The 27,790-nt window shown below is 50.5% G+C and overlaps 1 protein-coding gene across 1 annotated transcript in view; it reads right to left on the bottom strand.

Annotated features, from left to right (window-relative positions):
- LOC132532412 (tetratricopeptide repeat protein 7A) overlaps window positions 1-27,466 on the bottom strand; it is a gene marked incomplete at its 5' end in the record, with an annotated part of 69,741 nt that extends 42,275 nt beyond the window's left edge. The window contains 5 exons of the mRNA XM_060184859.1: window positions 10,342-10,502; window positions 17,283-17,355; window positions 19,082-19,139; window positions 21,023-21,140; window positions 27,317-27,466. Coding sequence (XP_060040842.1) covers window positions 10,342-10,502; window positions 17,283-17,355; window positions 19,082-19,139; window positions 21,023-21,140; window positions 27,317-27,466 — 560 coding nt within the window. The remainder of the gene's footprint in view (window positions 1-10,341; window positions 10,503-17,282; window positions 17,356-19,081; window positions 19,140-21,022; window positions 21,141-27,316) is intronic.
- Window positions 27,467-27,790: the final 324 nt, after the last annotated feature.

Below are 27,790 nucleotides of genomic sequence, written 5' to 3'. Positions count from 1 at the left end.
AGGCCTTGCTCTAGCCTGTGTGAGTCCCCCCTCTTCTGGCTTCTGGCCACCTCAGGGGCCCTCCACAATGGGGGATGGTTGGCAGCAGGTGTGGTGATGCAGAAAAGGGGGGTATTATCTCTTTAAAGGACAGTAATTAGTAATTCCAGCTGGTGGCTGTGCTGTGCTGTTTTTAATGAAGAGTTCTATTTTTAAAGAAAACACATAATTGAGTGAAAAATGCAGGCTATTCTTTGAGTCAGGCAGCCACGCCTCTGGAAAGTCTCACTTCCTGGCCAGAAGGCCAGAGCCCACACTCAGCACGGGGATCCACAAGAAGTGGTCACCAAGGACCCCTTGATGGTGAAAAGCAGGTGAGTGTCATGACCTACACTTAAACCCCCCTTTTCCTGAGGAGTCCTCATCTTTCAGTCACATGACTTAGGCAAGTTATGTGAGCACCTCAGATGTCTGTCTGTAGAAATGGAAACTGCCACAGCTCTCTTCTTTGGAAGGTGTGTGGAAATGAAAGAGCTACTGGGGTGGATCACCCCATTAAGACCATTATTACTGGGTGGGAGATAGATAGCATAACAGTTATGCAAAGAGACTCTCATGCTGGGGGCCAGGCGGTGGTACAACAGCTTACACACACACACAGTATGAAGCACAAGGACCTGTGTAAGGATCCTGGTTTGAGCCCCCAGCTCTCCACCTACAGGGGGGTTTGCTTCACAAGTGGTGAAGCAGGTCTGTAGGTGTCTATCTGTCTCTCTCCCTATCTTCCTCTCCTCTCTCAACTTCTCTGTCCTATCCTAAATAAATAAACAATAAAATAAATGGCAACAGGAACAGTGGATTCATAGTGCAATAACCCTGAAGGCAATAAAAGAGACTCTTGTGCCAAAGGTTCCAAAGCCCAAGGTTCGATCCCCTGCACCACCATAAACCAGAGCTGATCAGTGCTCTGGTAAGAACAAAATAAAACAAAAACAAACAAACAAAAGTTATCACCTACCCAGCTCATTTATACCCTCTGCACCTGTTCCTTGCCTACAGTGCAGTGCTGAGGTTGGGCCAGAGTGAATTCTATGAAGTGCTTAGCCGAGTCTGGCACAGACCCAGCACCAGGCAGATTGCTTTTCATGGAGCCCATAGGGCTCAGACACAGCATGGCTGACACATGGTCAGACATGGCATGGTTGACCAGGTTTGTCCTTGACCTACCACTCAAGAACTACTGACCCTGAGATGCCATCTGACTTCCCTACTCATGTCTGCATCTTTCAGGCAGGAGGGTTGTAAAGACTAAGAGATGACCAGGCCAAGCCACACAACAGCACAGCAGTGTGCTGAGTGTGAAAGCACTATGAGGACTGAGGGATGCTAGCCTCCTGTGTCTTCCCTCTCCCTCCCCCAGTCAAAAACCAAAACAGCATCGTAGTCTATCCATGGGCATGTTAGGTGTGCGGCTGCTCAGCTCCCTGAAGGGAGATGGGGGAGGCAGAGTACAGTCTCATCTTTAATTTTTTTTTTTTTTTTTTGCCTTCAGGGTTATCGCTGGGGCTAGGTGCCAGCACTATGAATCCATTGCTCCTGGAAGCCTTTTTTTTTTTCTTTTCACTTTATTGAATAGGACAGAGAAAAATTGAGACAGGGAAGCTAGAGGGAGAAAGACACCTGCAGACCTGCTTCACCATTCATGAAGCAACCCTCTTGCAGGTGGGGAGCCAGGGACTTGAACCCAGATCCTTGAGTGGGTCCTTGTGCTTAGTACTATGTGCGCCACTGCCTGGCCCCCAAGTCTCATCTTTAAAGGAGTTCCCAAACTCATGATTAATCTCAAACAATTCAGCTAAGTACCTAAGAAGATCAAGTACTAAATCTAGTGGTTCAGCTAAAAGAGTGCAGGAACTTCAAGGCAAAGCAAGGACTGGAGGGTACCCTAAGGGTTAGATCTACAGAGAAAAAGGTCTAGAGGTGCTGACCTAGCACTGAGGCCTGACCCCAAGACCAAGTTCTGTGTGTGTGGGGGGGGGGGGGCGGGGGAGTGGGGAGCAGCAGGGAGAAGGGGCCAGGCCTCTCCTGATTTGATTCCCATCATCACCTGGCTATTACATGATGGCTGAGCCACACAGGGCTCATAGACTACTCCTGGAGACCCACCACCAGGGTAATTAACTGATGAAACTCACAACTCTGCTCTTTTGAGTTTATTTTTAAGTGATTCTGCCAAGGAGGGGCTTCCTGAATGGGGGAGTAGTTAGGTCCTGCCTTTTATACCTTCCCACAGACTAATCACTAACAACAAGGGACCCTTATGAAAGGCTGCTTTTCTTAGCCCTAGAAACCAATGATGTTTCCTCAGATTGAGGATTACACACTAACCCACATCCCCTAATCTTTTAAGGTGCACACTGATCCTCCACCATTTAATGAGTTAAATCCATGTCGATTGACTTTGAAGTTAAAAAGTGGGAAGCCAGCCTGTGACATAGCTTACTTGGATGGTGCGCTGCTTTGCCAGACACAGGTTTGATTCTGGGCCCCGCTGCATTGAAAGAAGCTTCAATGCTGTGGCCTTTCTCTGAATGGTTGCTAGCTTCTGCTTCTTACAGTTGGCTCCTTCTGGCATCATGTGCCCTCTCTCCCCACCTGACCTGGCAGGGCTGGGCTGAGCACTCTTTGTGGTTGGGTGAGGCCTTCCCTTGGTGCAGACCCACAGCTGACCCAGCAAGTGTCGGCGCTAGCTGCTTCCTCAGCAGGCTGCTTCTAGTTCCCTCCTTAAGAATCTAATGTAAAATTCACAATTTTGGGGGTTGGGTGGTGGCCTACCTGGTTGAGTGCACATGTTTCAGTGTGCAAGGACCCAGGTTCAAGTCCCTGGTCCCTACCTGCAGAGGGAAAGCCTTGCAGGTGTCTCTCTGCCTATCTTTCTCTCTGTTTTCTCCTTCCCTCTAGATTTCTGGCTGTCTCTATCCAATAAATAGACAAAAAAATTTTAATTCATGATTTTGAAAGATATGAACACAAGTCACACAGAGCCTTTTTATAACCAGTCAGTGCTGGAAGAACTTCCAGGAAGATGATCTTTAGAACAATGGTAGGCTTCCAGCCCAGCATAAGACTCATTCCAAAGATAGAGTGTGTGTGTGTGTGGGGGGGAGACTGCATAATGGTTCAACACCCCCCCCCCCACCATAAGCCAAAGCTGAGCAGTGCTCTGGTAAATAAATAAGTGAATAAACTATTATTTTTTTTAAAAAAAGACTAACTCCAAGGAGCAAATCTTGGTCTTGTCTATATTTCTTATCTGGTGACTAGATGGTTGTAACTAGAAGATGAATCAATGTAGAGGGGAGACCAGCTCCACTTCAGGGCACAGAGGTGGCTGTCCCTTCCAGGTCATCTTCCACAGACAGAGAGGCTTTGTCTCTGTGCTGGGCCACTATGCCTGTCTCCAGCAAATGCTGGTCACATGTTGCTGAGGGAGTGAGTTCAAGGTCTACTCATACCACTTAAAGACCAGTGCAAAAATCCCTTGTGCAAAACCTACAATATCTTTCTCCTTCCTTTCTTCCCAAAGGGAGTCAGTGAGGTGGTCTCCTTCCTGGTGTGAGTGTAAGCAGACCCCAGCGGAGAGCTGAGGACCGTGGCATCACACAGAGCAAAGATCACAGGGTGCTCCACCAAACAAGGAGTCAAAAGAAACACTGAATGTCAAAGCAGCTCAGCGGATGAGGAATTGACCTTTGGGAAGAGTGCACTGGTGCCAGTGATTATGCCTGGCTTAACACCTCCCTCAGCCAAGTGGCCTGTAAGTTTAACCTCTGCACTTGTACTTGCCCTCCCTGGGCAGGTTTGGGGGTGGGGGGCAGGAGCCGAGCCAGTTATAAACATTTAATGAACACTGCAGTGATAAACTATGTTTGTGCCTCTGATTCCAGCCCCCTCACTGGAGTTCTGGTATCTTAAGCATCCTTTTGATCTCCTACAAGTCCCTAATATGAACAACCCCATAAACAACGATGGGTTTAAGACAGAAATATTAACAGGAGCTCCAGGGTTCTAATCTCTTCTGCTTGAAGGAATACATCCCTAGATGTATTTTACACACACACTCCCTCCCTCCCTGTCACTCCACCTAAGAAAAGGTGAGGCCGGCCTGGTAGATGGGAGTGGTGCCTTTGAAGGCCAATATTAGCCTGAGCTGGATTCAGTCAAGGTCTGGCCCCAGTTAACGCCTAGCTGTCAGCTTAAACATTTCCCAAAACAGCCTAGGTTTCCTGGGGGAGATGTTATGCCAGCTCCATTTGTTTACCCGGGAGCTCAGGCTTGTGGAGAGAGCCTTATTGTTCTCTTGTGCTGGAGAGTGGCCCTGGGGTTGTGACACACTTTCCCCCAGGACCTTTTCTGAGTTCCCCAGGACCTAGGCTAAACTGGGCAGAAATTCTCCAGGGATCTAGGTTCAATCCTTCGCACCACTGTAAGCTAGAGTTGAGTAGTGCTCTGGTAATAAAAGAGAAGGAAGAGATGGAGGAGAAGAAAAAGGAAAAAGAGGAAGAGGAAAGAGAAAGAAACTCTCTAGGCAGCTTACTCCATGAGAGGGTGGGTGGAGGCTGGCAGCTTTGCCTTGTGGCAAGGGAAAGGGCATGCTGATTTGCTGCTAATGGCCTGCCCAATGGCTCTTGCTCTCCAAACCAGGGCGGGGGAAGTGAGTGACAGGTTGGTTATTGGAAAGCTCCCATCATTAGCCCAGGAATGTTGTTTGGTTACCATGGTGACCCATACTCCAAGCAGCCTGACTAAAGCACAAGGAATCTGTTACCTAAAACCAGAACCTCACGGGGCTTGCAGCTTCAGGAGCCTAGCTTATCAGCACCATTCCTGCTGCCCCTGACCTGCAGCCCTGCCCTGGCTGGGCTTCCCAGCTGCCTCTCATTCCCAGGGTGGGGAGGGACGGCTAGAACCTTCTCCACACTGGCACCAGTCCCTCTCAGATCTTGCTGCCTGGTCTAGCTTGGAACTAAGGCCCAAACTGAGAGCCTGTAGCACCCCTCCCCCCAAACGCCATCCCCTTTCCTGAAGCTCACTCATCATCTCCCCTCAGGCCCCTCTTGGTTCAATGGCCAGGGGCAGACTGGCCAGTACATATGTTCCAGGCTTAGCTGGAAGCCCTCAGAATTTCAAGAAGCTGCTTGGGACATCTGATTCCCCTGCGCCAGGTTCACACTGTCCTGGTGAGGCCTTCAGTGGCAGCCTCATCACGTTTCTGTCTTAAGTTCCAGCTCCATGAGTGAAAGGTCAGCCCACAGCAATGGACATCAAGACCTCTCTGCTTTGTATTCTAATCCTTGCATTCAGGAGGATTTTCAAAAGTCCAACTCCACAAAAGCTGAGTTATTTTCTGCAGAACGTAGGAGCTAGGAGTGATAGGCTGAGGAGCTGATAGGCAGAGCTGCTCTGACCTCACCTCCCTCCTTGGGTGGGCCTCACGCTTTCAGTCCCCATCCGCACTAGCTTTTGAACATGGCTGTACACTGACTTCAAAAGCAAAGCAGAAGGAAGCAAGATAGTCTTTTGGCTGATAAGAGGGGAAGTACAAGCAGGCAGAACTTTGGGAGAAGAGGAAGCGTGAGGGCTGTGGGGTGGCGGTGCACCTGATTCATTACACATAGTTTTAAGCACAAGGACCCAAGCAAGATTCCAGGTTCAAGCCCCTGGTTCCACACCTGCAGGGGAGAATGCTTCACAAGTGGTGACACCGGTCTGCAGGTGTTCTCTCTCTCTATCTCCCCCCTCAATTTCTCTGTCCTATCCAATAAAATGAAAAAAAAAAAAAAAAGGCCACCAGGAGCAATGGATAACCCTGGAGGCAAATAAATAAATAAATAAATAAATAAATGGCTCAAATGGAAAGGGTTCATTGTACCCATGGGCATCATTCCTGGTGCTGGGCTCCCCTCACTCTGCCATTCTGGTCCCACTCCCCCCTCTTTGGCTAACACAGGCTTGGCAGAAAGGAAATATCTTCAAAGGGCCTTGGCCTCGGGACACAGTTGTCATACTGTTGTGAGGTCCAGGTGACCCATGGACCCAGACCACTGGCCACTGAGTGCCCCTCTGTGCAAATCTGGCTGGGTGCCCCGAGGTCAGGGTAAAGGGGCTTTGATTTTTCTCTTTGCTCCGATGAGATTTACTGGGCCAGTCATTTAATGAGCCGCAGTGACAACAGCTGGAGCCACACACAGCTTGCTCCCAATGCAGGGAGCAGCTGGGGAGCAGGATGCAGTTTCAACTCAAGAGTGATGACATTTTTCAGTGATCCCTGACCGGTAATGGACTCAATGACATTTCCTGCTAATCCATGGGTTTCTGTACTCTGGTGTTTCACTTGTGAGGAACAGGATTGGCTTTTTTTTTTTTTTTTCCTTTCAGGGTTATCACTGGGGCTCAGTGCCTGCGCTATAAATCCACTGCTCTTGGTGGCCATTTTTTTCCATTTTATTGGACAGGACAGAAAGAAATTGAGAGAGGATGAAGAGATACAGAGGGAGAAAGATAAGACATCTGCAGACCTGCTTCACCACTTGTGGAACTTTCTCCTTGCAGGTGGGAAGAAGGGGCTTGAACTCAGATCCTTGTGCTTAATACTATGTGCTTAATACTATGTGCACCACCACCTGGCCCTGTATTGGCTTATTTGTAAATAGCCAAGCTCATACCCCAGGGCCACTCCACAGATTTGTGTAAGTGGATTTTCCACCTCCACACCATATGTATATATATTCTTTTTAAAATTGATTTAATAATGGTCAACAAGACCATAGGATAAGAGGGGTACAATTCCACACAATTCTCACCAGAGTTCCTTATCCCATCCCCTCCATTAGAAGCTTTCCTGTTCTTTATTCCTCTGGGAGCATGGACCCAGGGTCATTACAGTGTGCAGAAGGCATATACATTCTTTTTTATTTTTTAAAGGTAGATGTTTTCCCCTACAAAAACAACAGAAACATGGGACCAGACATAAGATAGCTCATGGGATGGGGGTGCATGCCTTGCCATGTATACATCCCATGTTCAAGCCCTAATACCATATGGGAGGTGCAACAGCACTGGGGGAAGCTCTGGTGCTCTGGGCCAGCATTCTGGATGTGTGTGTGTGGGAATGATGATGGGGGAGTGTGAAACAGTAGCTTGGGAATGATGAAACTCTACATGCAAAAGGCCCAGGTGCCAGAAAACAAAACTGAATTATCTTCTTTCTTCCTCTCTGGAGGCTAGACATCCCTGTACTTTTTTTTTTTTCCTTTTTTTCTTTTAAGTCGGTAGCATCTTAAAGTAAAGAGAGAGCTGCTCGTGGTCTTGAAGATTAAGGGTTAAAAACTCTGCCTTTGGGAGCTGGGAGGTAGCCTAGCGGGTTAAGTGCACATGGCACAAAGTGCAAGGACCGGCATAAGGATCCCGGTTCGAGCCCCCAGCTCCCCACCTGCAGGGGAGTTACTTCACAGGCGGTGAAGCAGTTCTGCAGGTGTCTATCTTTCTCTCCCCCTCTGTCTTCCCCTCCTCTCTCCATTTCTCTTGTCCTATCTAACAACAACGACATCAATAACAATAATAGTAACTACAACAATAAAACAAGGGCAACAAAAGGGAATAAATAAATATTAAAAAAAAAACAACTCTGCCTCTTAAGGTTCTCAAGTCCCAAGTTCAATCCCCCACACCACCATAAGCTGGAGCAGTGCTCTGGTAAAAAAAAAAAAAAAAAACTTTGCCTCTGAGTTTCCATCTCCATCCTCTTAGCCACCCCCACCCCATGCTGACAATGGGCCCATGGCAGACCACACACTGTGAAAGCCCCACAGAGAACAGGGAGCTCTGGTCTCCACACACTCCATGGCATAGTCTGTCTCTAGTGACAGAGGAGCCTGTGGAGGCCACAGGAGAAGGGACTTGGAATAGGCTCGAGTACTTTCCTCCCTTGAGCTCTGATCTCAGAGCTGTCTCCTGGATGCCAGGCCCACAGTTTGGCCTAAGAGTCCCTGAAGCCAGGCATGGCTCTCAGTGTCTGGTTGTGGGGGGCTCTGTTCCCATGATGGGGTGGTGATCGCCTTAGAAGGATTTACCTGTAGAATTAGGGACATGACTATAGAGGGCAGAGTGACTCTACATGTTGACCAACAACAGCACAGTTTGTACTGGGACTTCTTACCTCTCTGCGAGGGTTGGGGGGGCTCAGGGACCTTCTGAGGGGTCTCCTGGGAGCCATCTCCCCAGACATGCACACATATGCAGAGCTGTTTAGCTTAAAACAACACCAATATGGTCTCTCATAGATGATGCTCATCCAGTAAGTTCTGCAGCCTCTTAGTGCCAGCTCAGGTTAAGAAAAGCTCCTGTTAGAGGGCCAGGTGGTGGCACACTTGGTTAGTGCCCAAACTACAGTTTGCAAGGACCTGGGCTCAAGCTCCTGGTCCTCACCTGCAGGAGGAAGGCTTCAGGAGTGGTGAAGCAAGGCTGCAGCTGTCTGTCTCTCTCTTTATCTCTTCCCTCTGCTCTCAATTTCTATCTCTATCCAATAGTAAAGAGAGAAAGGCTCCTGTTATAGTTCAAGTCCAGACAACTCCAGAGGCTCAGCATTCTCCCTGCCTTACCCTTACACACTCCAAGGAGTCATGAAGCTCAAGGAAAGTACTGCCCTCAGGGCTGGGTGGTGGCGCACCTGGTTGACCTTACACAGGTTACAATGCTCAAGGACCCAGGTCCAATCTCCCAGTCCCCACACCTGCAGGGGGAAAGCTTTGCGAGTGATGAAGCACTATTGCAGGTCTCTCTCTCCCCCGGCCCTTCCTCCCTCCTCAATTTCTGGCTGTCTCTATCTGATAAGATAATACCAAAAAAAAAAAAAAAAAAAAAAAAAAAGAAAGTACCACCTCCTTGTCCCCACTCCTCCCCCATGATGTAGCACCTGGGTACAGTTTTAGGGGAAGGTACACTGTGTTGTCAGTAAAGAAGGGGAGATTGGATAGGGGAGACTGGATTGGAGAGAAGCCAGCCCAAGAGCAGAGGAAGGCTTTAGGCAGATTTCCAAATAGGTGGCGTTATCCCAGCTGCACTAAGCAGGTTAGGGAGATGCCATGCAGTAGGACTGTAGATACTGGCATGGGGGTGAGTGGTGGCTCCCCTGGCATGGGGTGTCCAAGGAGGGCTGATAGGAAAACACACAAATCACTTCGCCCATATCCATGAAGACAGCTCTGCTCCCATCTACTCAGAGTTCCCCAATGTTGACAGATCAATATGATTTCACACACAAAAGAGGACGGACATGCTGAGAAAATGGTGCCTGCCTCTTAACCTGTTTCTCTGATGTGCTCAGAGCCAGGGTCAGGGAAACTTCCCCACTCTAAGGTTCTAAGTCTTTCTTTCTGGCAGTCCTGGCTTACTTAATTATAAAGTAGTACTTTGTTTGTTTTTTGCCTCCACTGTTATCGCTGGAGCTTAGTGCCAGAACTACAAATCCACTGCACCTGGTGGTCATCTTTTTTTTTTTTTCCATTTTACTGGACAGAGAGAAGGGGAGATAGGGAGAGAGACACCTGCAGACTTGCTTCACTACCTGTGAAGCATCCCCCTGCAGGTGGGAAGCTGGGGGCTTGAACCAGAATCCTTAAGCTGGTCCTTGCGCTTTGCACCATGTGTGCCTAATCAGGTGCACCACTGCCTGCCCCCTGAAGTAGTGGTTTACAATAGAGTCAACACACACAAGAGGCTCTCCTGTGGGCAGAAGACAGTAGGGATGAGACTTGGGAAAATAGCTGACTGGTATCAGCAGGGGCCCTCTACAGAGATGGGCCTGAAGATGATGCAGTGATGAGGAGCAGTGACGACAGAAGGTGTGGACAGGACCTCACTGGAGGGAAATGACTCCCTCTCATGCCCACCCCTACGTCTGTTCGAAGGCAGGAGGGTTGTGTACTGGCCTCCACCAGCCCAGATGTGTTGCAGTTCCATCCTTGACTGGCTCTGCCGGGGTTAGGGTTAAGCTGCATTGCTGATGTCCCTGTGAGGTTCAAATGCAGAGCCTAGGAAGGCCCAGGTGGAGGCCAAGGGGTTGGGGCGCTGGGAGCAGCCAATGCAAGTCCATTTGAGCAGTCTCCTTGGGGGTTCCCCCAGCTCTCTGTGGGCCCTGAAGGAGCCTCACAGGACTCAATGCTTCCACTAGTGCCTCTTCCTGCACTGAACACCAGAACTACAAGTCTGAGCCCCAGCTGTCTCCAGCCTGAGGGTCTGGAAGTCCTGAGGGCTTTATTGGTATGTGCTGGCCCCTGACCCCAGCACCCACAGGGAACTCACTTGAAGTTCTCAGGATACTCTGTGATGGCCATGTTGACAACATCCAGGGCATGCTGGTAGTGTTTCTGGGCAGAGAAGAGGAGCGCCAGCAGGTGGAGGGCGTGGACATCATCCTTGCACACTTTCAGAGCCTCCTGCAGCTGCTCCATGGCACTAGAGATCTGCCGAAGGAAAGCAGATGCTCAGTGACCTTCTCCAGGGCTCTGGAACCAGCCACCAGCCAGTGAAGGTGTGAGACTCAAGTGAGACCCCGGGATCTGGAGACACCGGGCTGGGGGGCTCTGAGAAGACATACTCCCAAAGAACGTGGCAATGGCATCTACTGGCCCAAGCCAGGCTCGAATGAGGTGCAAGAGAAGCAGGTTTGCAGGAGGAAGGAGCTGGTGGTGCAGGAGTCAGCAGGCAGTGAGTGCAGGTGTACCTCAGAGCTCTGGCACAGACCACAGTCCTAGCTGGAGAAAAGGGGAGGGGCTGCTTATACTGGGGGACCAGTGTAGGGGGGGGGGCGACAAATATTAGAGGGAAATATAGTTTGACCAAGGCAGAAAGACCTGCAAAGACAGTGCTCAGGAGATGGGGAGCTTTGTCTTGAATGTGGATACAGATTTGATTCTAGCCTTGCATTTTATCCATGAAAAAAAATTATTTATATATTTATAAATTATGTTTGCTTTATATGTATATATTATATAGTTATAAATATATTTATTTAATATATATTTCTCTTCTGGTCATCTGTAGGCCTTCACAGCTCATGCTGATTTTTTTTCTCCTTAATTGCCATCAGGGGCTTGCTGTCTACAGGACTGATCAATTTTTTCCTTTTATATGACAGGACAGAGAGAAACTTGAGGGGTGGGGGAACAGAGAGAAGGGGTGAGGGAGAGAAAAGAGACCTGCAGACCTGTTTCACTCCTGCAGGTGGGGAGTAGGCCCTTTGTGGTCCGGAGAGTGGCACAGTGAGTAAAGCATTGGACTCTCAAGCATGAAGTCCCGAGTTTAATCACCGGCAGCACATGTATCAGAGTGATGGTCTGGTTCTTTTTCTCTTTCCTATCTTTCTCATTAATTAAAGAAAATAAAACACTAGGCCCTTTGCACATGGCAATATGTGTGGTCACCCGGCTGTGCCACTGCCCAGCTCCACTTCATGTAATTTTTTTCTTCAGATAGAGCTAAACAGAGGTGGGGGGGAAGGTAGGGGAGATAGCATAGTGAATATGCAAAAAGTCTTCAAGCATAAGGCTTCAAAGTCCCAGGTTCAACCCCCCACACCACTGTAAGCCAGGGCTGAGCAATGCTCTGGGCTCTCTCTTGATATCTTTCTCTCTGTATCTCTCTAATTAAAATAAAACAATAAAGGACTGGCATAAGAATCTTGGTTCGAGCCCCCGGCTCCCCACCTGTAGGGGAGTCGGTTCACAAGCGGTGAAGCAGGTCTGCAGGTGTCTATCTTTCTCTCCCCTTCTCTGTCTTCCCCTCCTCTCTCCATTTCTCTCTGTCCTATCCAACAACGATGACATAAACAACAATAATAACTACAACAATAAAAAAATAACAAGGGCAACAAAAGGGAATAAACAGAGAAAGTTTAGAGAGAGAGAGAAAAAAAGGAAGTGAGAAAAAAGAGAGAAAGGAAGGAAGGAAGGAAGGAAGGAAGGAAACCTAGCATGAGAGCCTCCTTCAGTGCTGTAGGGGCAGGGCTCAAAGCTGGGAGGTGCACTCACAAAGCAGTGCTCTACCCAAAGCGAGCTAATCTGCAGGCCCTGAAACAAATAATTTCAAGCCTGTTTTAAGACAAAGGAAATAAGACTGGACAGATGGGAGGGAATCAGTGACACTAGGTCAGGAAAAGTACACCTGAAGGGGTCTGGATGTTGAGGTAGTGGGGAGCCCACTGAAGGGCCTGTGTGTGGCCTGGTACGTGTGCAGGAGAGGAGACCTGAGGCCACTACAAATTCCAACAAGCCAGTGAATTAAGGTCACTGCCCAAACCACTGTTGAGGTGGCGGGTGAAAGATGACAGACCAAAGCCACCCCAGGGACCCTGGTGGTGACCCTAGGAGGGGAAGATGTAGGCAGTACAGGCATAGCTGGGAACAGCACCTACTACCGTTCATACCCACCCTGCTCACGGGGCTCCCAGGCCCCCCCCCCCCCCCCCCCCGGCTGCTGAAAGCACTGGTGACTTGCGACCATGGCCTCGGAACCTATCTACAGGTAGTAGTAACAGGGTCCCCAGTGTACCCCAAAGGGAGAATGTTTCAGATTGAAGACCACACACCTGCCTGCCTTACCAGGATGGTCACTGTTCATGGAAGGCAAGGGTGGGGGCTGGGGGCAAGAAAGTAAGATGGTTCAAGGAAACCATGCCCCACCCACCACCTTTTGGAGAAACCATTCATGGACAATACCCCATATCCCCAGAATCCTATAAGAATCCTATATAAGAGACACCTGCACCTCTTTCCTCACCTGACTCCACCTGGGAATCCCCACCCATGTGTGGCTCAGCCAGGAAGGTCACCACTCAGGGAATGGCTCCTTGCCAGGATGCCCTGGCTGAGGCTCACAAAGGGACAAGGTGCTGGCAGAGGGCAGGAGAGTTTCCCTACATCTGAAGGAGGAAAGAGGGTTCTGGCGGTCACCTACATAAGTGCTCTTCTGTAATGACAGAAAAGCCAGTGACAGTCCCAGTGAGAGCCAGGATCTCCTAAGCAGTGGCCTCTGAGCACACCCTCCTCCCCATTACATAACTGTTCTCATTCTCCACCACACGCACTGGAGCCCTGGGCCTCCGAGAGCCTCCTCGCCTCTGCTCAACCACTGCCCTGCCTGGATGAGTGCCCATGCTCACTGTCCCCTCTTGCCCTCTAAAAGACTGACCTGCGCTTGCCTGTTGCCAGTAGCCAGGGTGTTGGAGGAGGAGCCCTATTATAAGCATGAATCAACAGTATCTGGATTCTCGAGTCAGCTCTGTGGCTCACTAGTCTTTGTCTCTGCTGTGCTGGGTCCCTGAATTCAGTTTCTTTATCTGCAAATCAGGCATGAGCTCTATTTCCAAAAGATAAAAGACTGAATAGACATATAGAGAAAAATGCTTATTTATCTCCTGTGTAGCCTCCCAGCACCAGTGTGGCTGGGTGACCAGCAGCAGCAGCAGGGCTGGTGGCCTGAGCTAGGGCAGGAGGGATTAGCTGCAGATTTCAGCTCAGGGCAAGAAGACCTGTCTCTTTGCTGCCTCCTGCCTCCAACCACCAAGCCCTCAGCAAGTAGTAAGGTTGTAACCAGGTGCAAACAGAGAGGGCAGGGAGGGGCCAGGCAGTGGAGCACCTAGACAAGCACACAGATTAGGGTGTAGAAGGACCTCGGGTTCAAGCCCCTGGTCCCCACCTGCAGAGGAAAAGCTTCATGAATGGTGAAGCAGGGCTGCAGGTGTCTCTCTCCTGCTCTATCTCTCCTTCCTCTCTCAATTTCTCTGTCTCTATCCTATAATAAATTAAAAAAGAAAAGAAACTGGTAAGATGCATAACAGACAGGTCAATTCTCTTTCTACCCACAGGCTCCTGGGGGCAAGGGTCACTTTGGGTGTCGGCTCTGGGGTCAGATGGTTAGAGGAAGGCTGAACCCAGGCATGTAGCTCAGTGGCAGAGTACAGGACTTGCACGCCTAAGGTCTGAGTTCTTTTCTTCTTACATAGGCTGAAGGGGTGCTCTGACTCTCTCTCAATAAACAAATCAATCTTTCAATTTTCTTCTTTTTTTGTGACCAGGGTTACCGCCAGGTTTTATACCTGCACGATTCCACCATTCCTAGAGGACTCCTTTTTAGAGGGTGAGAGACAGAGAGAAAGAGGGAAAGAGAGGGAGAGAGGGAGAGAGAGAGAGAGAGAGAGAGAGAGAGAGAGAGAGAAAGAGAAGAGAGCTACCACAGTTCCGCTCCACTGCCTGTGAGGCCTCCCCCATTTAGGTGTTCCCCATGTGGTGGCGAGGCTCACTAACCCAGATCTTCATGCATGGAAAAAGTATGCACTGAAGTGGATAAAGCAGTGGACCCTCAAGCATGAGGTCCCAAGTTCAATCCCCAGCAGAACAAGTACCAAAGTGGTGTCTGGTTCTTTCTTTCCTCCCATCTTTCTCATTAATTAAAAAAAAAAAATTGTGCACTATACCTCCAGACCCCCAATCAACTTCCTAATATCTGAACTAAAATGGAACTTGAGGTGGTCATGCTAAGTAAAACAAGTAAGGAAACTTCTGTATGGTGTCACTAATATGTGAAATATAAGTAACTAATAGACAAATAATAGCAAATCCCAAACATTTTTTCCTAAACTAACTCTTAGACTTGGTGAAAAGTCTGGCTTGGTGAAAACAGAAGGGCTAGGAGGAATAAGAAGTAGGGTTTCTCTTTCTAGATCACTTCTAAGCTCCGCTTTATGGTGATGCTGGGGATTGAACCTGGGATCTTCAGTGCTTCAGATGTGAAAGCCATTTTGCATAGCCACTACACCATCTTCAGAAGTAAAGGTCTTCGGGATTGTTAAGAGGGCACTGGAACTTGGGCAGTGAGTACCTTGAGGTATATACACAAACATAAATGTAAAACCACACTCCTGAAATTTAATAGTATTAAACCGATGTTAGACCAATCAGTTATGAGGGACGTATGCTCTCACACTTTCAGACCTGAGAGTTGTGTCAGTTCCGTTAACTCTATCCATCCTAGGGCCCCATTCCCCCAGGAGCCCTGTGAGTCTATAGTGGGAAGTCTTACAGCTTTACCAGACTGCAGACAGTTCCAGCTCTTAGTCCACTATGGGGAGCTTGACAACCCTCCCCCTGCCCTGAGGGAAACTGGGTCCTGGGTCCTGAGTCCCAGTGGCCCAGCCATCTCTCTGGGAAAACAGACACCCTTCATCAGAGGTGGCTGGAGAATTGAAGAACTTTAGGGCAGGGGTAGATAGCATAATGGTTATGCAAAGAGACTCTCATGCCAGAGGATCTAAAGTCTGAGGTTCAGTCCCCTGCACCACTATAAACCAGAGCTGCTCAGCACCCTGGGAAACAAACAAGAACTGAAGAGCTTTAAAAATGCATCACCAAAGGTTTACCATGAACTTCCCTGGCAAGCAGAGTACTGCTTCCTTTTGTGAGGGCTAAAGAAAAAGTGGGGGAGTCGGGCGGTAGTGCAGTGGGATAAACGCACGTGGCGCGAAGCACAAGGACTGGCACAAGGATCCGGGTTCGAGGCCCCAGCTCCCCACCTGCAGGGGAGTCGCTTCACAGGCGGTGAAGCAGGTCTGCAGGTGTCTATCTTTCTCTCCCCCGTCTTCCCTTCCTCTCTCCTTTATCTCTGTCCTAGCCAAGGACAATGACATCAACAAGAATTACAACAATAAAACAACAAGGACAACAAAAGGGAATAAATAAATAAATATTTGGAAAAAAAAAAAAAAGAAAAAGTGGGCTCAGGTATCTTTCTATTTGGTGCTGGGAACACCAGAGCAGACAGGGGAGGGGCTAGGCCAGGCATGGCCATTAGAGGCAGAGGAGGGGTGGGGTGGGAGATGAAGGAGACATAGGAAATGAATGAATGATGGCTTTAGGGAAGAAAATGACTGAGACAGAAGGACCCACAGAGGTAGAGTGCATGGCATAGTGCAACAAGTAATAAATTAGGTTGAGGAGAGTGGGGGGTAGGGGTGGTGTAAGGGACAAGGGTGTTGGGTGTGGGGTGAGAGAGATGGGAGTCCTGGCAACAACAGAAACTGCTGGAGTGTGAGAAGAAAACACCAGGACCATACAGAGTTGGAGGGCAAAGAAGCCCACCTCAACAGGAAGAGCCAGGGTGCTCCTGTAGTCGGGAGAAATAGCTTGCTCAATTCACTGATGATGAGGTCAGAGGGCACAAGCCAGGAAGCCTAGTGCTCTGGGTCAGTGAACTAGGCTGCAGGTGGCCCCTCTCCAAAGGCTCAAGGGACCCCCTTCCTCCTCCTGGGTTCTCAGCTGGCTTAGTTCAAGTACTGTGGCAGAAAAGGGGTATAGAGCTATCCTGGCCAGTTCCCAGCCAGGTGGGGATCCTGAGAGTCTCAGGCCTTCAGCATGAAGTGGGGTCCAGGCAGCCTCCTCATCAGATGCAAACTCCTAGCCCCCTAACCCCCCAACCTGGGGAAGTGGAGCTCTGCTGGTTTCTTGCAACAGTATGGAGCCAACCATTCCACTGCCAGTCCAGGTGAAGAGGGCTGAGCTGCAGGGGTCAAGGCCATCTGCAGGCCCCACACAGGCCTGTACTCACTGCATTAAGGCTACCAAGAGCCTTGCTTTGGAAGGCTAGATATGTGTAGAGCAGCACCCTGCAGGGTGAGGCCTTGGGCAAGCAGAGACTAGAAGGACTCTTGGGGAGGAGGCTCTGACTCTTGAGAGCTGACCTCTGGAGCAGGTGACTACCCAGCCTCGGCCCTGGACCAGTGTCCTCCTAGCACCAGCAGCATAGGTGTCCAGCTTGAGGAAGTCAGAAAGGTCAGCCTGAGAGCCAAGGATGGTCGCGGTGCTGGCCAGGTGAAAGAAGTCAGTGGATAGAGGCCACCTGGCAGGCTCCAGAGGCCAAACATGACTTTGTGTCCATGGGTCAGTGGAACATTTGAGGGTGACACAGAAACAGTTCCAAGTATCAGTCACTTTGCTGCCCCAGCTGTTGGGAAAAGTTGGGCACAAGGTGAGCACGTAAGGGTTCACTGTGGTCACTCATCATCTTAAGAGACTGAGGTCTTCTAGGGGAAGTTACCACACTGTCTAGCTTAGGTCTTACTAGCTCCATCTGATGTAGTGTTAGAACGAATAGAAAAACAGAGGCTCTGAGAGGCTAAGCTACCAGCAGGAGCTCATATGACTGGTAGAAGCACTGGTGCCATGAGGGGTTAGGAACTGTGATGACCTTACCTTGCGGACAAGAGCCAGCTGCAGGGAGACATAGAGGATGATCTGGGGGTCACCAGGTGCCAGCTGCAGGGCTCTGTATAGAGAAAGAGAGTAAGTAGGCCCAGATGGTGGAGCACCAGGTTGAGCCCCCAGTTCCCACCTGCAAGGGGGAAAGCTTCATGAGTGGTGAAGCAGGGCTGCAGGTGTCTTTCTGCCTCTTTTCCTCTCTATCTCCTCTTTCCCTCTCAATTTCTCTATCCAATAATAAATAAATTTAAAAAGAGAGAGGGAGTTGGGCTGTAGGTTAAGTGCAGGTGGCGCAAAATGCAAGGACCGGTGTAAGGATCCTGGTTTGAGCCCCCAGCTCCCCACCTGCAGAGGAGTTGCTTCACAAGCACTGAAGCAGGTCTGCAGGTGTCTGTCTTTCTCTCCCCCTCCTCTCTCCATTTCTCTGTCCTATCCAACAATGACAGCATCAAACATAACTACAACAATAAAACAAGGGCAACAAAAGGGAATAAATAAATAAATATTAAAGAGAGAGAGAGAGAGAGAGAGAGAGAGAGAAAGAGAATGACAAGCTAGTCACCAAGAGGGGAGAAACCAGCATGTAGCTATAGCAGGCTAGCCCTGAGCTAGGCACCAGGAAATAAAATGTCACGGCTAGAGGACCCAGCCGGGGGCTAATGGCCCAGGGCTGTGGCTCTGTGCAGGGTGGCAAGGACTGAGTTGTGGTTTCTCCGGAGATCAGACTAAGGGGTGAGAAGCCCTTCCTCTGGGTGACTGTCAGCCCAACTTTGTCTCTGCTGTGGCCTTATATAGAACCTGGAGCCTGACCTCTCTACTGGAGGACACAAAGGGTGGAAAGGGCCTCTGCACAAGCATCTCAGGGGTGGAGAGGTGTGTGTGTGTGTGTGTGTGGGGGGAGGAATGTCCTCCCCACCTGGGGTGCCAAGAGGGCTGGAGGGGCCACATGTACCGATGACACTGGCACAGGCAGCCCCTACCAGGCGATGTTTCCACACAGTGCTCAGGGAATGAGACACACAGGGCTGGAGGGCAGAGCCCTGCACTGGCCAGAGGAGGAGTCAGGAGGATGCTCAGGGCTGTGGTAAGGCTGTGCCTTAACAGGGACTGAGTGGTGGTGCCCTGGTTGAGCACGTTACAATTTGCAAAGACACAAGTTCGAGCCCCTTGGTCCCCACCTGCAGGGGAAAGCTTTGCGAGTGGTGAAACAGTGCTGTGGGTGTCTCTCTCTGTCTCTCTCCCTCTCTATCTCCCCCTTCCTCTCAATTTCTGGCTGTCTCTATCCAATTAATAAATAAAGATAAAAAAACCTTTTCAATAAAAAAAAAAAAAAAAAAAAAGGGAAAAGATCTTAGCCAGGATAGGCAGAGGCAGTGACGGCTGCTCTGCCTCCTCCCCATCCTTTCCCCGCCAACCCGTTGCCCACTGACAGGAAGTAAGGGCTGGGAGTGGGGGTGGCTAGGAAGAGGCAAAGGGCACGTCTGAGCTCTGCTACATGTAGGGGCCTGTGCAGGTGCTCTCCCTGCACAGCAAGCACAGTGATGATTATCGTCTCCATTTCAGAACCCTGAGCAGGCAGTGATGGGAGCCAAGTTTGGGGGTGCTCCTATCCCACCGTGGGCACTCAATGGGTGCTCAAGATAGATGTTAGCTCAGCATGCTTGCCTGACCCCCAAAGGCCTGTCCCTGTCTCCAGTGTGAGAACCTCAGTTTGCCAGTCCCTCAAATGGGTAAGTGCACTGAGACACAGCATGTGAGTGTGCCTCTTGCCTCAGCTAGGACTTGGCCCTTACCTTTCCAGAGTTTGCAGAGCCTTCCGGTGTAGTTCATCCTGCTTGGACTTCAGAGTTGCTGCAGAGACAGGAAGGAGACAAAGCCATGAAGGGATGTACCCGGGCAGCTGGTTCTGCAGGAGTGCAGGCCTCCCACCAGTGCACTGGCTGAAATGTTCACCCACAGCTTTGCCACCCTCGTCTTGGCTGCCCAGGGGCTTTGAGGGGACCTGCTATTTCTTGGCACCCTGGCTCCCTCTCCACTCCTCTGTCTTTTTGCCACCTGGGCCATCTTAACCCTCTGAAAGGCCCACGTCTGGAGAGGAAGCTAACAGCATCTGCCTAAGCAACAGCCACCTTGAGATGCTTACTCAGGAGGCTGCTACTTCTGGTTTAATAATTTTAATACTTTTGTTGTTGTAGCCAAGGCTTCAGGCTTCATCAGTCTTTAACAACAAAAACAATTTATTTATTTATTTTTTAACAAAACCAGAGAGAAATTGAGAGGGGAGGAGGAAATAGAGAGGGAGGAGAGAGAGAGAGAGAGAGAGAGAGAGAGAGAGAGAGGGAGAGAGCGACCTGCAGCCCTGCTTCACCACTTGTGAAATAGAGACTGGGGGCTTGAACCTAGATCCTTGTGCATAGTATTTCAACAAATTTTAAGTGCACGTTTTAGTGTTATGTATGGAGAATGTACACCACATACATATATCAACCAGTCCTAGCCAACACCCCTCATATACTTTCCCCATGAAGTTTCTTGCTTTAATCTAAAGCAAAGACCTTCTCTGCTTAAATCAGACCCACTTTCAGTGCTCTAAGGCAGGCCTGTGAAGCTCCAGCAACATGTTGAACCACTTGAAAATGATACATTTTCACCATGAAAAGCTTTGTAAAGGTAAATTTTATAAATACTAGTCATCCAGGCCCTAGCCTGGACTGCTACTCTGTCTGGTCTGGTGGTGGTGGTGGTGGCGGTGGCGGTGGAGGGGGCAACACACACCCATGACCCCTCTGCAAGGACACAGAAGCAGTGGCTGCCTGACTGGCTGGGGGTGGGTGTGGGAGGCCCATGGCTGAGCTGCCAGGATGAGGATTCAGTTTTTTTTTTTTTTGCCTCCTGGGTTTTTATTGGGGCTCAGAGCCTGCATTATGAATCCACTGCTCCTGGAAGCCACTCCCCCCTTCCCCATTTTCTTATAGGATAGGACAGAGAGAAATTGAGAGGGGAGGGTAAGACAGAGGGGGAGAGAAGGATAGACACCTGCAGACCTGCTTTACTGTTTGGAAGTTACCCACTGCAGGTGGGGAGCAGGGGGCTTGATCCGGGATCCTTGCATTGGTCCTTGCACTTCATACTGTGTGTACTTAACTCAGTGTGCCACTGCCTGGTCTCCCCCAGGACTCAGTTCTTCAAAATGGCATTTCTCGGGGGACAGAGTGTAATGGTTATTATGCAAACAGACTTATTTTTGCCTGAGGCTCCGATGTCCCAGGTTCAATCCCCCACACCAAATAAGCCAGAGCTGAGCAGTGTTCTGGTAAAACAAACAAACAAACAAACAAACAAACATCTGGGGGCCTTGCGGTGGTGCGCCCAGTTGAGTGTACACATTACCATATGCAAGGAACTGGGTTCAAAACTCTAGTCCCCATCTGCAGCAGGGTAAGTTTCACAAGTGGTGGAGCAGTATGTCTCTCTCCCTATCTCCCCTCTTAAGCTCTTCTGTCCTATCAAATGAAATAAACAAGTAAATATTTTTAAAAAATATAAAAATAAGGGCAAGCTTAAGAGGGCAAGTAATGGAGAGGGACCAAGATGTGTGCGTGTGTGTGTCCATACTTCATGTGTGTGTCTACATCTGAGGAGTCAAGGGGGGGGGGTGTCCTTGGGGGAAACTGGTGGGACAGGTGGCTTGGAAGGCAGTGAAGGAACCTGGTCTTCCAGGCCTTGGCACTCACCATCGGAGCCCTGCAGGCTGTAGGTGAGCCCCAGGGCCAGGTAGCCCTTGGACAGGAATTCCCCAGCCTCCTCTCCAAGGTCGATCACCATCATAGCAAAGTGCTCCGCCTCCTCCAGCTGCAAAGAAGACAGGGCAAGGTCACTGGGGAGGGCTGTGCTGGCCTGGATACAGACGCTGCTCAGCCAGCAGCCTGGGAGACTCAGAACTGCCATTCCTTACACGTGGGCAGCAGGGTCAGGGAGGCCCTCTGGCTTATCTGAGGCTGCAGACCCCCAGTGGGAGGGCAAAGGCTGTTTCCTGGGCCTCTCCTACCATGAAAAGGCTCTGAGGTCAACACTACCGTGCACTGCTTCTCACAGGTTCAAGTTTCCCAGAGCCTCAGCTCCTCATATATGCTTTGCTGAAAGCAGGGATGCAGGAGCAGATCATCAGTGTAGCTCCTGATCTGGCCTCTGAAGGGGCAATCTCAGTAAAAAGACAGCAGGAGCAGCTGGGCCATGGGCCTGTCCCCAGGAGACACCATCACCCCTGCAGGGAGGGCAGGCCGCCATTCTGGCTCCATCTGTGTGCTCACTCCCAGTTATGGAGAGCTCAGACTCTGAAGGGGAAAAAGGCCTGGGGCTGTTTTTGTCCTGGGAGCAGGGGGCATTGGTCCAGCTGGAAGGGGACCAACTGGCACAGGTCACATGCACACCCAGCACCACAGACAGCATGTGACGTAGAGAGAGGCACAGACAGGGCAGGCCTCATGTGTCCTCTGGTATATCCATACAGTCAGGGGGGCTGAGAGGTGACAGGGGCCACGGCTGTGCTTACTCTAGGCATCTTTAAGAGGTCCCTTCCCTCTGGCCCAGTCTGTAACTGTCACCTATCCCCATGGCTCGCAGGCAGGGTACTCCTGTTCATGGCACTGAGAACACAGATAAAAGTCACCTCACCACTCCTGGCAGCCATTCCCCCCCCCCCACTTCTTCCTAATTTTTATTCGATAGGACACACACACACACACACACACACTCCTATCCCCTAATAAGTCCAATTCTTTTTTATTATTATATTTATTTATTGAATAGACACAGAAAACTGAGACGGAAGGGGGAGATAAAGAGGGAGAGAAACAGAGAGATACCTGCAGTCCTGCTTCAGCACTTGTGAAGCTTTCCCCCTACAGGTGGGGACCAGGGGCTTGAACCTGTGTTCTTACGCATAGTAATACATGCACTTAACCAGGTGAGCCATCACCTGGCTCCAAAAGTCCAATTCTGAATGGGAAAAGTCCAATTCTGAATGGGAAATATTTTTAACTAATTGTGTTTGGAGGAATAGTGAAACATTTATATCTCCCTTCCCTCCTGCCCCAAATAACTGGTCTGGGACCCTAGATGCTGCCGACACTGAGGCAGGAGGCTCCTGCACATAGCAGTCATTGGGCCACAGGGAGACACCCTCTCGTGGCCAGGGGAAGCTTTCCCCTCACCTGTAGGGGGAAAGCTTCACAAGTGGTGAAGCAGGGCTGCAGGTATCTCTCTGTTTCTCTCCCTCTTTATCTCCCCCTTCTGTTTCAGGCTAAAGTCTGGGACCAGTACTTCCACCAGGGCCTGTGCTGTTCCAACTGTTCCCCATGCAACCCACACCGTGGTCAGCACACAGTCCTCTGCCCAGTACCCTCCTGACTAGCATCACCCCTCCCCAGGGCCCACCTTGTTATCACACCCAGACTCAGCCTGGGGTGTCCCAGCTGGCTCTGGACACAAGGGCAGAACTGAGGGACAGCAGGTGCTCCGCCTCTGGGCACATGGCCACCCAGTCCACTTTCACTCAGCACAACTCATTTTTCAAATGTCCTAGTTTCAGCCTCCTTTCCTGCAACCGGGCCAAACTGTCCACCCCCAGACTGCTGGGCTCTCTGTTCTGAGGGTTGGCTGGGCACTGGTCTGGCCCACTGGGGGTGGCGGCAGCCAGAGGAGCTGCGAAGGCGGGAGGCAGGGGTGGCGTCAGCAGCTTTCAGGATCTCAGGCACTTGGCCTCCACTGTGGGCCACAGCCCCATTCTGCTTGAGAACACGGAGTGGGGGGTAGCTTCTCTGCACAAGCTGCCCCTGGGGTCTCCCTGGTCTGCATTAAACCCAGTGCTAACCCAGGGAGCTAGGGAGAAGCACTCCTCCAGACACAGCCCTCCCATACCGCCTGTGCCCACTAGCAGTCACAGAAGGCAAGGTTTGTTTAGGCATGGAGTCCGGTGCCAGATATGACAAGCACAGAAGCCCCCTGTTTGGCTGGGAAAAGCAGTACCATAAAAGGCAGAAACTGTTGCCCATTGCTCTTACTGGCATGAGGAGAGATGTGGGGTGTCTATGACAGAAGTACCAGCCAGCGCTCTGGGCTGAGGTCTCAAGAAGAGAGGTGGTTCTTGCTCTCCAGAAATGTGTGAGCTACAAGAAACATATGTGACATGCCTGGTGTTGATGGCAGGTATAACTGGGGCTTTGGCAAGTTGAAGAAAGCTGGGTTCCAGGTCATATTCTGGGAGCATGCCCCTACCACTCCCATCCTGGAACTTCCAGCAGGACCTGGCCCCTGCCTGTCCCTGATTGAAAAGTGAGCCCAAGCCACCTCCCAAGCCCCAATATGTATCTCAGCTGAGGTTAAACAGCTCACCCTCCTCCTCAAGTCAGATGGCAAGTCTACATGTTTTAAGTTTCCTTCTGGGCTTTTCTATTTATGTTGTCATTGATTACTTTGCTCCTAACTCATCTGATTTCAATTTGGACTGATTTGATCCTAATTTTATTACCATGTAATCTGAATGCACATAATCACTGTAATTATGCTGCTGAGGGAAACAGCTCCTCCACGGCGGGAAGACCTAAATTTAGGGCTTCCTGGCAAGGATGACCACTGGATGGGTGGACCCACAAAGCTGGGAGCCCTTGGGAGCACAGACGCCCTCCCAGCCCACAGGCATTCTGGGCCTCATCCCAGTTATGGGCTTGATGCCTCGCTCAGAGGCGCTGGGAATGTGCAGGGCCTGAGCGCTGGCGCTGCACCGTCTAGCTCACCCTAGCACCCTCTCTGCACCTACCAGCTCACACCTGCATCCTTGCATCTCCCTGTTTTCACACCACCACCCTCTCTGCAGTGCTCAGCCTCTTGCCAACACCCACCGCCAACTCGTATCTAGAGGACTCAAGGTGCCAACAGTCTCCTCAAAAAACTTGGGGGAGCAAGGCATTTCCCTGCTAATCACAGTTATTTAACCATCTCTGTGATTGGTCTGCCTGCATCCTCCCTGGACTTCTGAACCCACCCGGTTCACTGCCTCCACCCTGTGAAGTTCCTGACCCAGCCAGCCTCCTTCAGACTCTTGTCATGTATGCCACATAGGAGGGAGCAAGCCTTAAACTAACTATCCTTAAACTTAAACTCTCCTGTTACAAACAAGGAAACAGAGGCACAGTCAGGTTATGGACCTTCCTTAAGGTCCCCTGGGGGGGGGGCAGTGGAGTTGTTTTCTCCCTCATCACACTGCCTCCCTCTCCCACACAGAGAACCCGAGCCAGACTGATGTCACAGAGCAGGTGGCAGGAGCTTCACAGTACACAGTACTGCAGACCTGAGGTCTCATGACCAGAGAGACAGAGGGGGGTGGTTTTTCCACCCTACCAGCACAGGGAATCAGTGTGGGGGAACCCAAGAAAGAATCTAGGCCAGTTCCAGCCTTCAGGAGACCTGATCAGAAGGGTTGGTCTGTAGGGAGTGCCACCCTTCATATTGCTGAGAACCATGGAGGAGGCAGTGGCTGGGGAACTTGGGAGAGGCAACTCATTCTTATTCATTGTTGTTATTATCACCATCTTTTTCCCTGCAAAACTTTGGCCTTGAACATGTGTAATTTCACCACTTCAGACCACCTCTCCCACCCCCCCTCCAGAGTTATTGCTGGGGCTCAGTATCAGCACTATGAATTCATTGCTCTTGGAGGTCATTTCTTCTGATTTCATGGGACAGGGCAGAAAAAAATTGAGAGAGATGGGGAAGATAGACAGAGAGGGGGAGAGAAAGAAAGACACCTACAGATCTGTTTCACCGCTTGTGAAATGTTCCTGCTGCAGGTGGGGGGCGGGGGCTTGAACCTGGGTCTTTGTGTTTCATATGTACTATGTGCACTTAACTGGGTGTGCCACTGCCTGCCCCCCCCCCCCACTTTTTCATTCCAATTAAGAGCGGCAAAGAGGACAGACACCACAGCACTGGGGTTTCCCTGATTGTCACGGTGCCTCCCGTGTGGTGCCAGGGCTCCAACCTGGACTGCAGGCATGACATGGAACTCAGCCCAGCCAGAGTGAGCAACCTCGACAGCCCTAGAGGCTGCTGATTCTGAGGAGTCTGCTGTGTCAGCCTGGGGTCTATCTCACACAGCCTGAGGTCTGTGTCAGCCTGGGGTCCCTGCTACCTTTGGAATGCTGGGCACATGCTGATAAGGGAAGGAAGGGGTTGTGGGGGAATGGGGGGGGTTCAGGAAGGAGGAACTCTGTGTGAGAAACGTTCCCTCTATGGGAGATACAGAAGCTGTTTAGCCTTCAAGAGTTGTGAGTGAGGCTTATGGCCAACATGTGGGGGAGATGACATGCTGTTCCCAAAACGGCCCCACCCCAACACCGACAGGCTAATGTGGGCAGAAGGAAGACAGGACTGTCAGGAAGAGAGCTCCAGTGAAAGGATAGAATCCCTCAGGGGCTGCACCCCAAGTCCTCCACAAGTCTGGAGCAGCAGGCAAGGAAGCCTGGGGGGAGGGGGGGTGGAGGGTCCCTGCCACACTTACACACACACTGACATCCTCCCTGAGGGAACCTACAGTTTAATGGACATAGAGGCCAGTCACCTCAACTGGCCCAAGGGCCAGAACAAGAGTAAGGAGAGAAGAGGGGCGCAACCCTCTGACCACTCAGCACTGTACCTCTCAGGGCCCTGCATATTGGATGGTAGGTGAGCTGATGTTGGTTCAGGGAACCCCATAGCTGCTGCACTGGGCATGTGGGGGCGGGGAGGCCTCTTCTCTAGACTCTACATTCAGCCACCTGGAGATGACATTTCAAAGTCCATCTACATACTGACACCATCCTGGGTTTGGAAGGCTAGAGTTTCCTCAGAAGCCTTTTTGGTTATGCAAACAGACTTTCATGCCTGAGGCTCCAAAGTCCCAGGTTCAATCCCAGAACCACTATAAGCCAGGGCTTAGCTGTGCTCTGGCTGAGAGAGAGAGAGAGATAGAGAGAGAGAGAGACCCAGACAACTAGGAATAGCAAAGAGGATCATTTGTGAACACAAGACTAGGATTACTTTGGGAACCCACCAAGTCACGGGTGAGTGCAAACACGTGTGGCTCATGGACAGAGAGGAATTTAAGAAGAGATTCCTGGGGATGGGTGGTAGAGCACCAGGTTAAGCACACATAGTGCAAAGTACAAGGACCAGCACAGGATCCCGGTTCCAGCCCCCAGCTCCTCACCTGCAGGGGGGTGACTTCACAAGCAGTGAAGCAGGTCTACAGGTGTCTCTTTCTCTCCCCCTCTCTGTTTTCCCCTTCTCTCTCAGTTTCTTTCTGTCCTATCCAACAACAACAGCAGCAGTAACAAAAACAACAATAACAGCAACAACAACAATGCAAAAAAGATGGCCGCTAGGAGCAGTGGATTTGTAGTATAGGCACCCAAACCCAGTGAAAAAAAGAAAAAAAGGAAGGAAGGAAGGGAAAAAAAGGAGGAAATAAAAGAAGAGATTCCTGGGGCTAAAAGCCTGTACCTACTTGGGACTGGCTGGTTAACAGTCCTGCAGTTTTCCAGTTGAGGTGCCACCTCCAGTCTGAGTTCTATCAACAAAAAGACTGCTGAAGGGAGGAAAGGATCCCCTAAGGCCCACCAACTGCTACTTTAAGTCTCCACTGCTACTGCCCCTTGGAAGCTGGAGCAGTAGTGGGGAGGCCCTGTACTCAGAGAGAAAGAAATAGACACGTGAAGACCTTCACAACTCATGAAGCAAGCCCCCTGCAGGTGGGGAAAGGGGGCTCGAAGCTGGATCCCTGCATGGGTCCTTACACTTTGTACTATGTGCATTTAATGGGGGCCTTGGGGGGTGCACTGCCCAGTTACTCAGAAGCCTTTCTCACACACTATCCCTGCATCCCTTCTACCTTAAGATCCCACATTCACCCCCAACTAACTCACAAAACAAGTGATGCACCACCATGTCTTGAACCTCAGGCCCTGTCTGCCCCAGAACCACAGGCCACTTACCCAGTGAAGGGACCCGAGGCAGACCTTGGCAGCCATCAGGGGCACGGTGGGGTCTGAGGGCCGCAACTTCATACACTCGCGCAGCAGCGACACAGCATAGGTGGACTGCAGAAGAGAGAGCAGGTCATGGGTAGGGGAGATAGCGTAATGCTTAAGCAAACAGACTCTCGTGCCTGAGGCTCCCAGGTCCCAGGTCCCAGGCCCCAGGTCCCAGGCCCCAGGTCCAATCCTCAGCACCACCATAAGCCAGAGATGAGCAGTGCACTGGTAAATGTACTATGCATATGTGCACATGTATCCATAAGTTAGGGGAAAATATATACCTTAAAGCAAAAGTGCACAATAGTTTGCAGGGTCTCAGTAAGTGCAGCAAGCAAATAGAAAGACCTAAAAAAGACATCATGAAGTACCTAATCAAATAGTTTCTACTTAGACCTAGACACCCTCCTCACCTACTTCCTATTTTAATTCCCT

Source organism: Erinaceus europaeus, unplaced genomic scaffold (assembly GCF_950295315.1).
Source record: "Erinaceus europaeus unplaced genomic scaffold, mEriEur2.1 scaffold_307, whole genome shotgun sequence".
Classification (NCBI taxonomy): domain Eukaryota; kingdom Metazoa; phylum Chordata; class Mammalia; order Eulipotyphla; family Erinaceidae; genus Erinaceus; species Erinaceus europaeus.
Note: the sequence above shows the minus strand (reverse complement) of the source record. Positions and strands in the feature narration are given on the sequence as shown.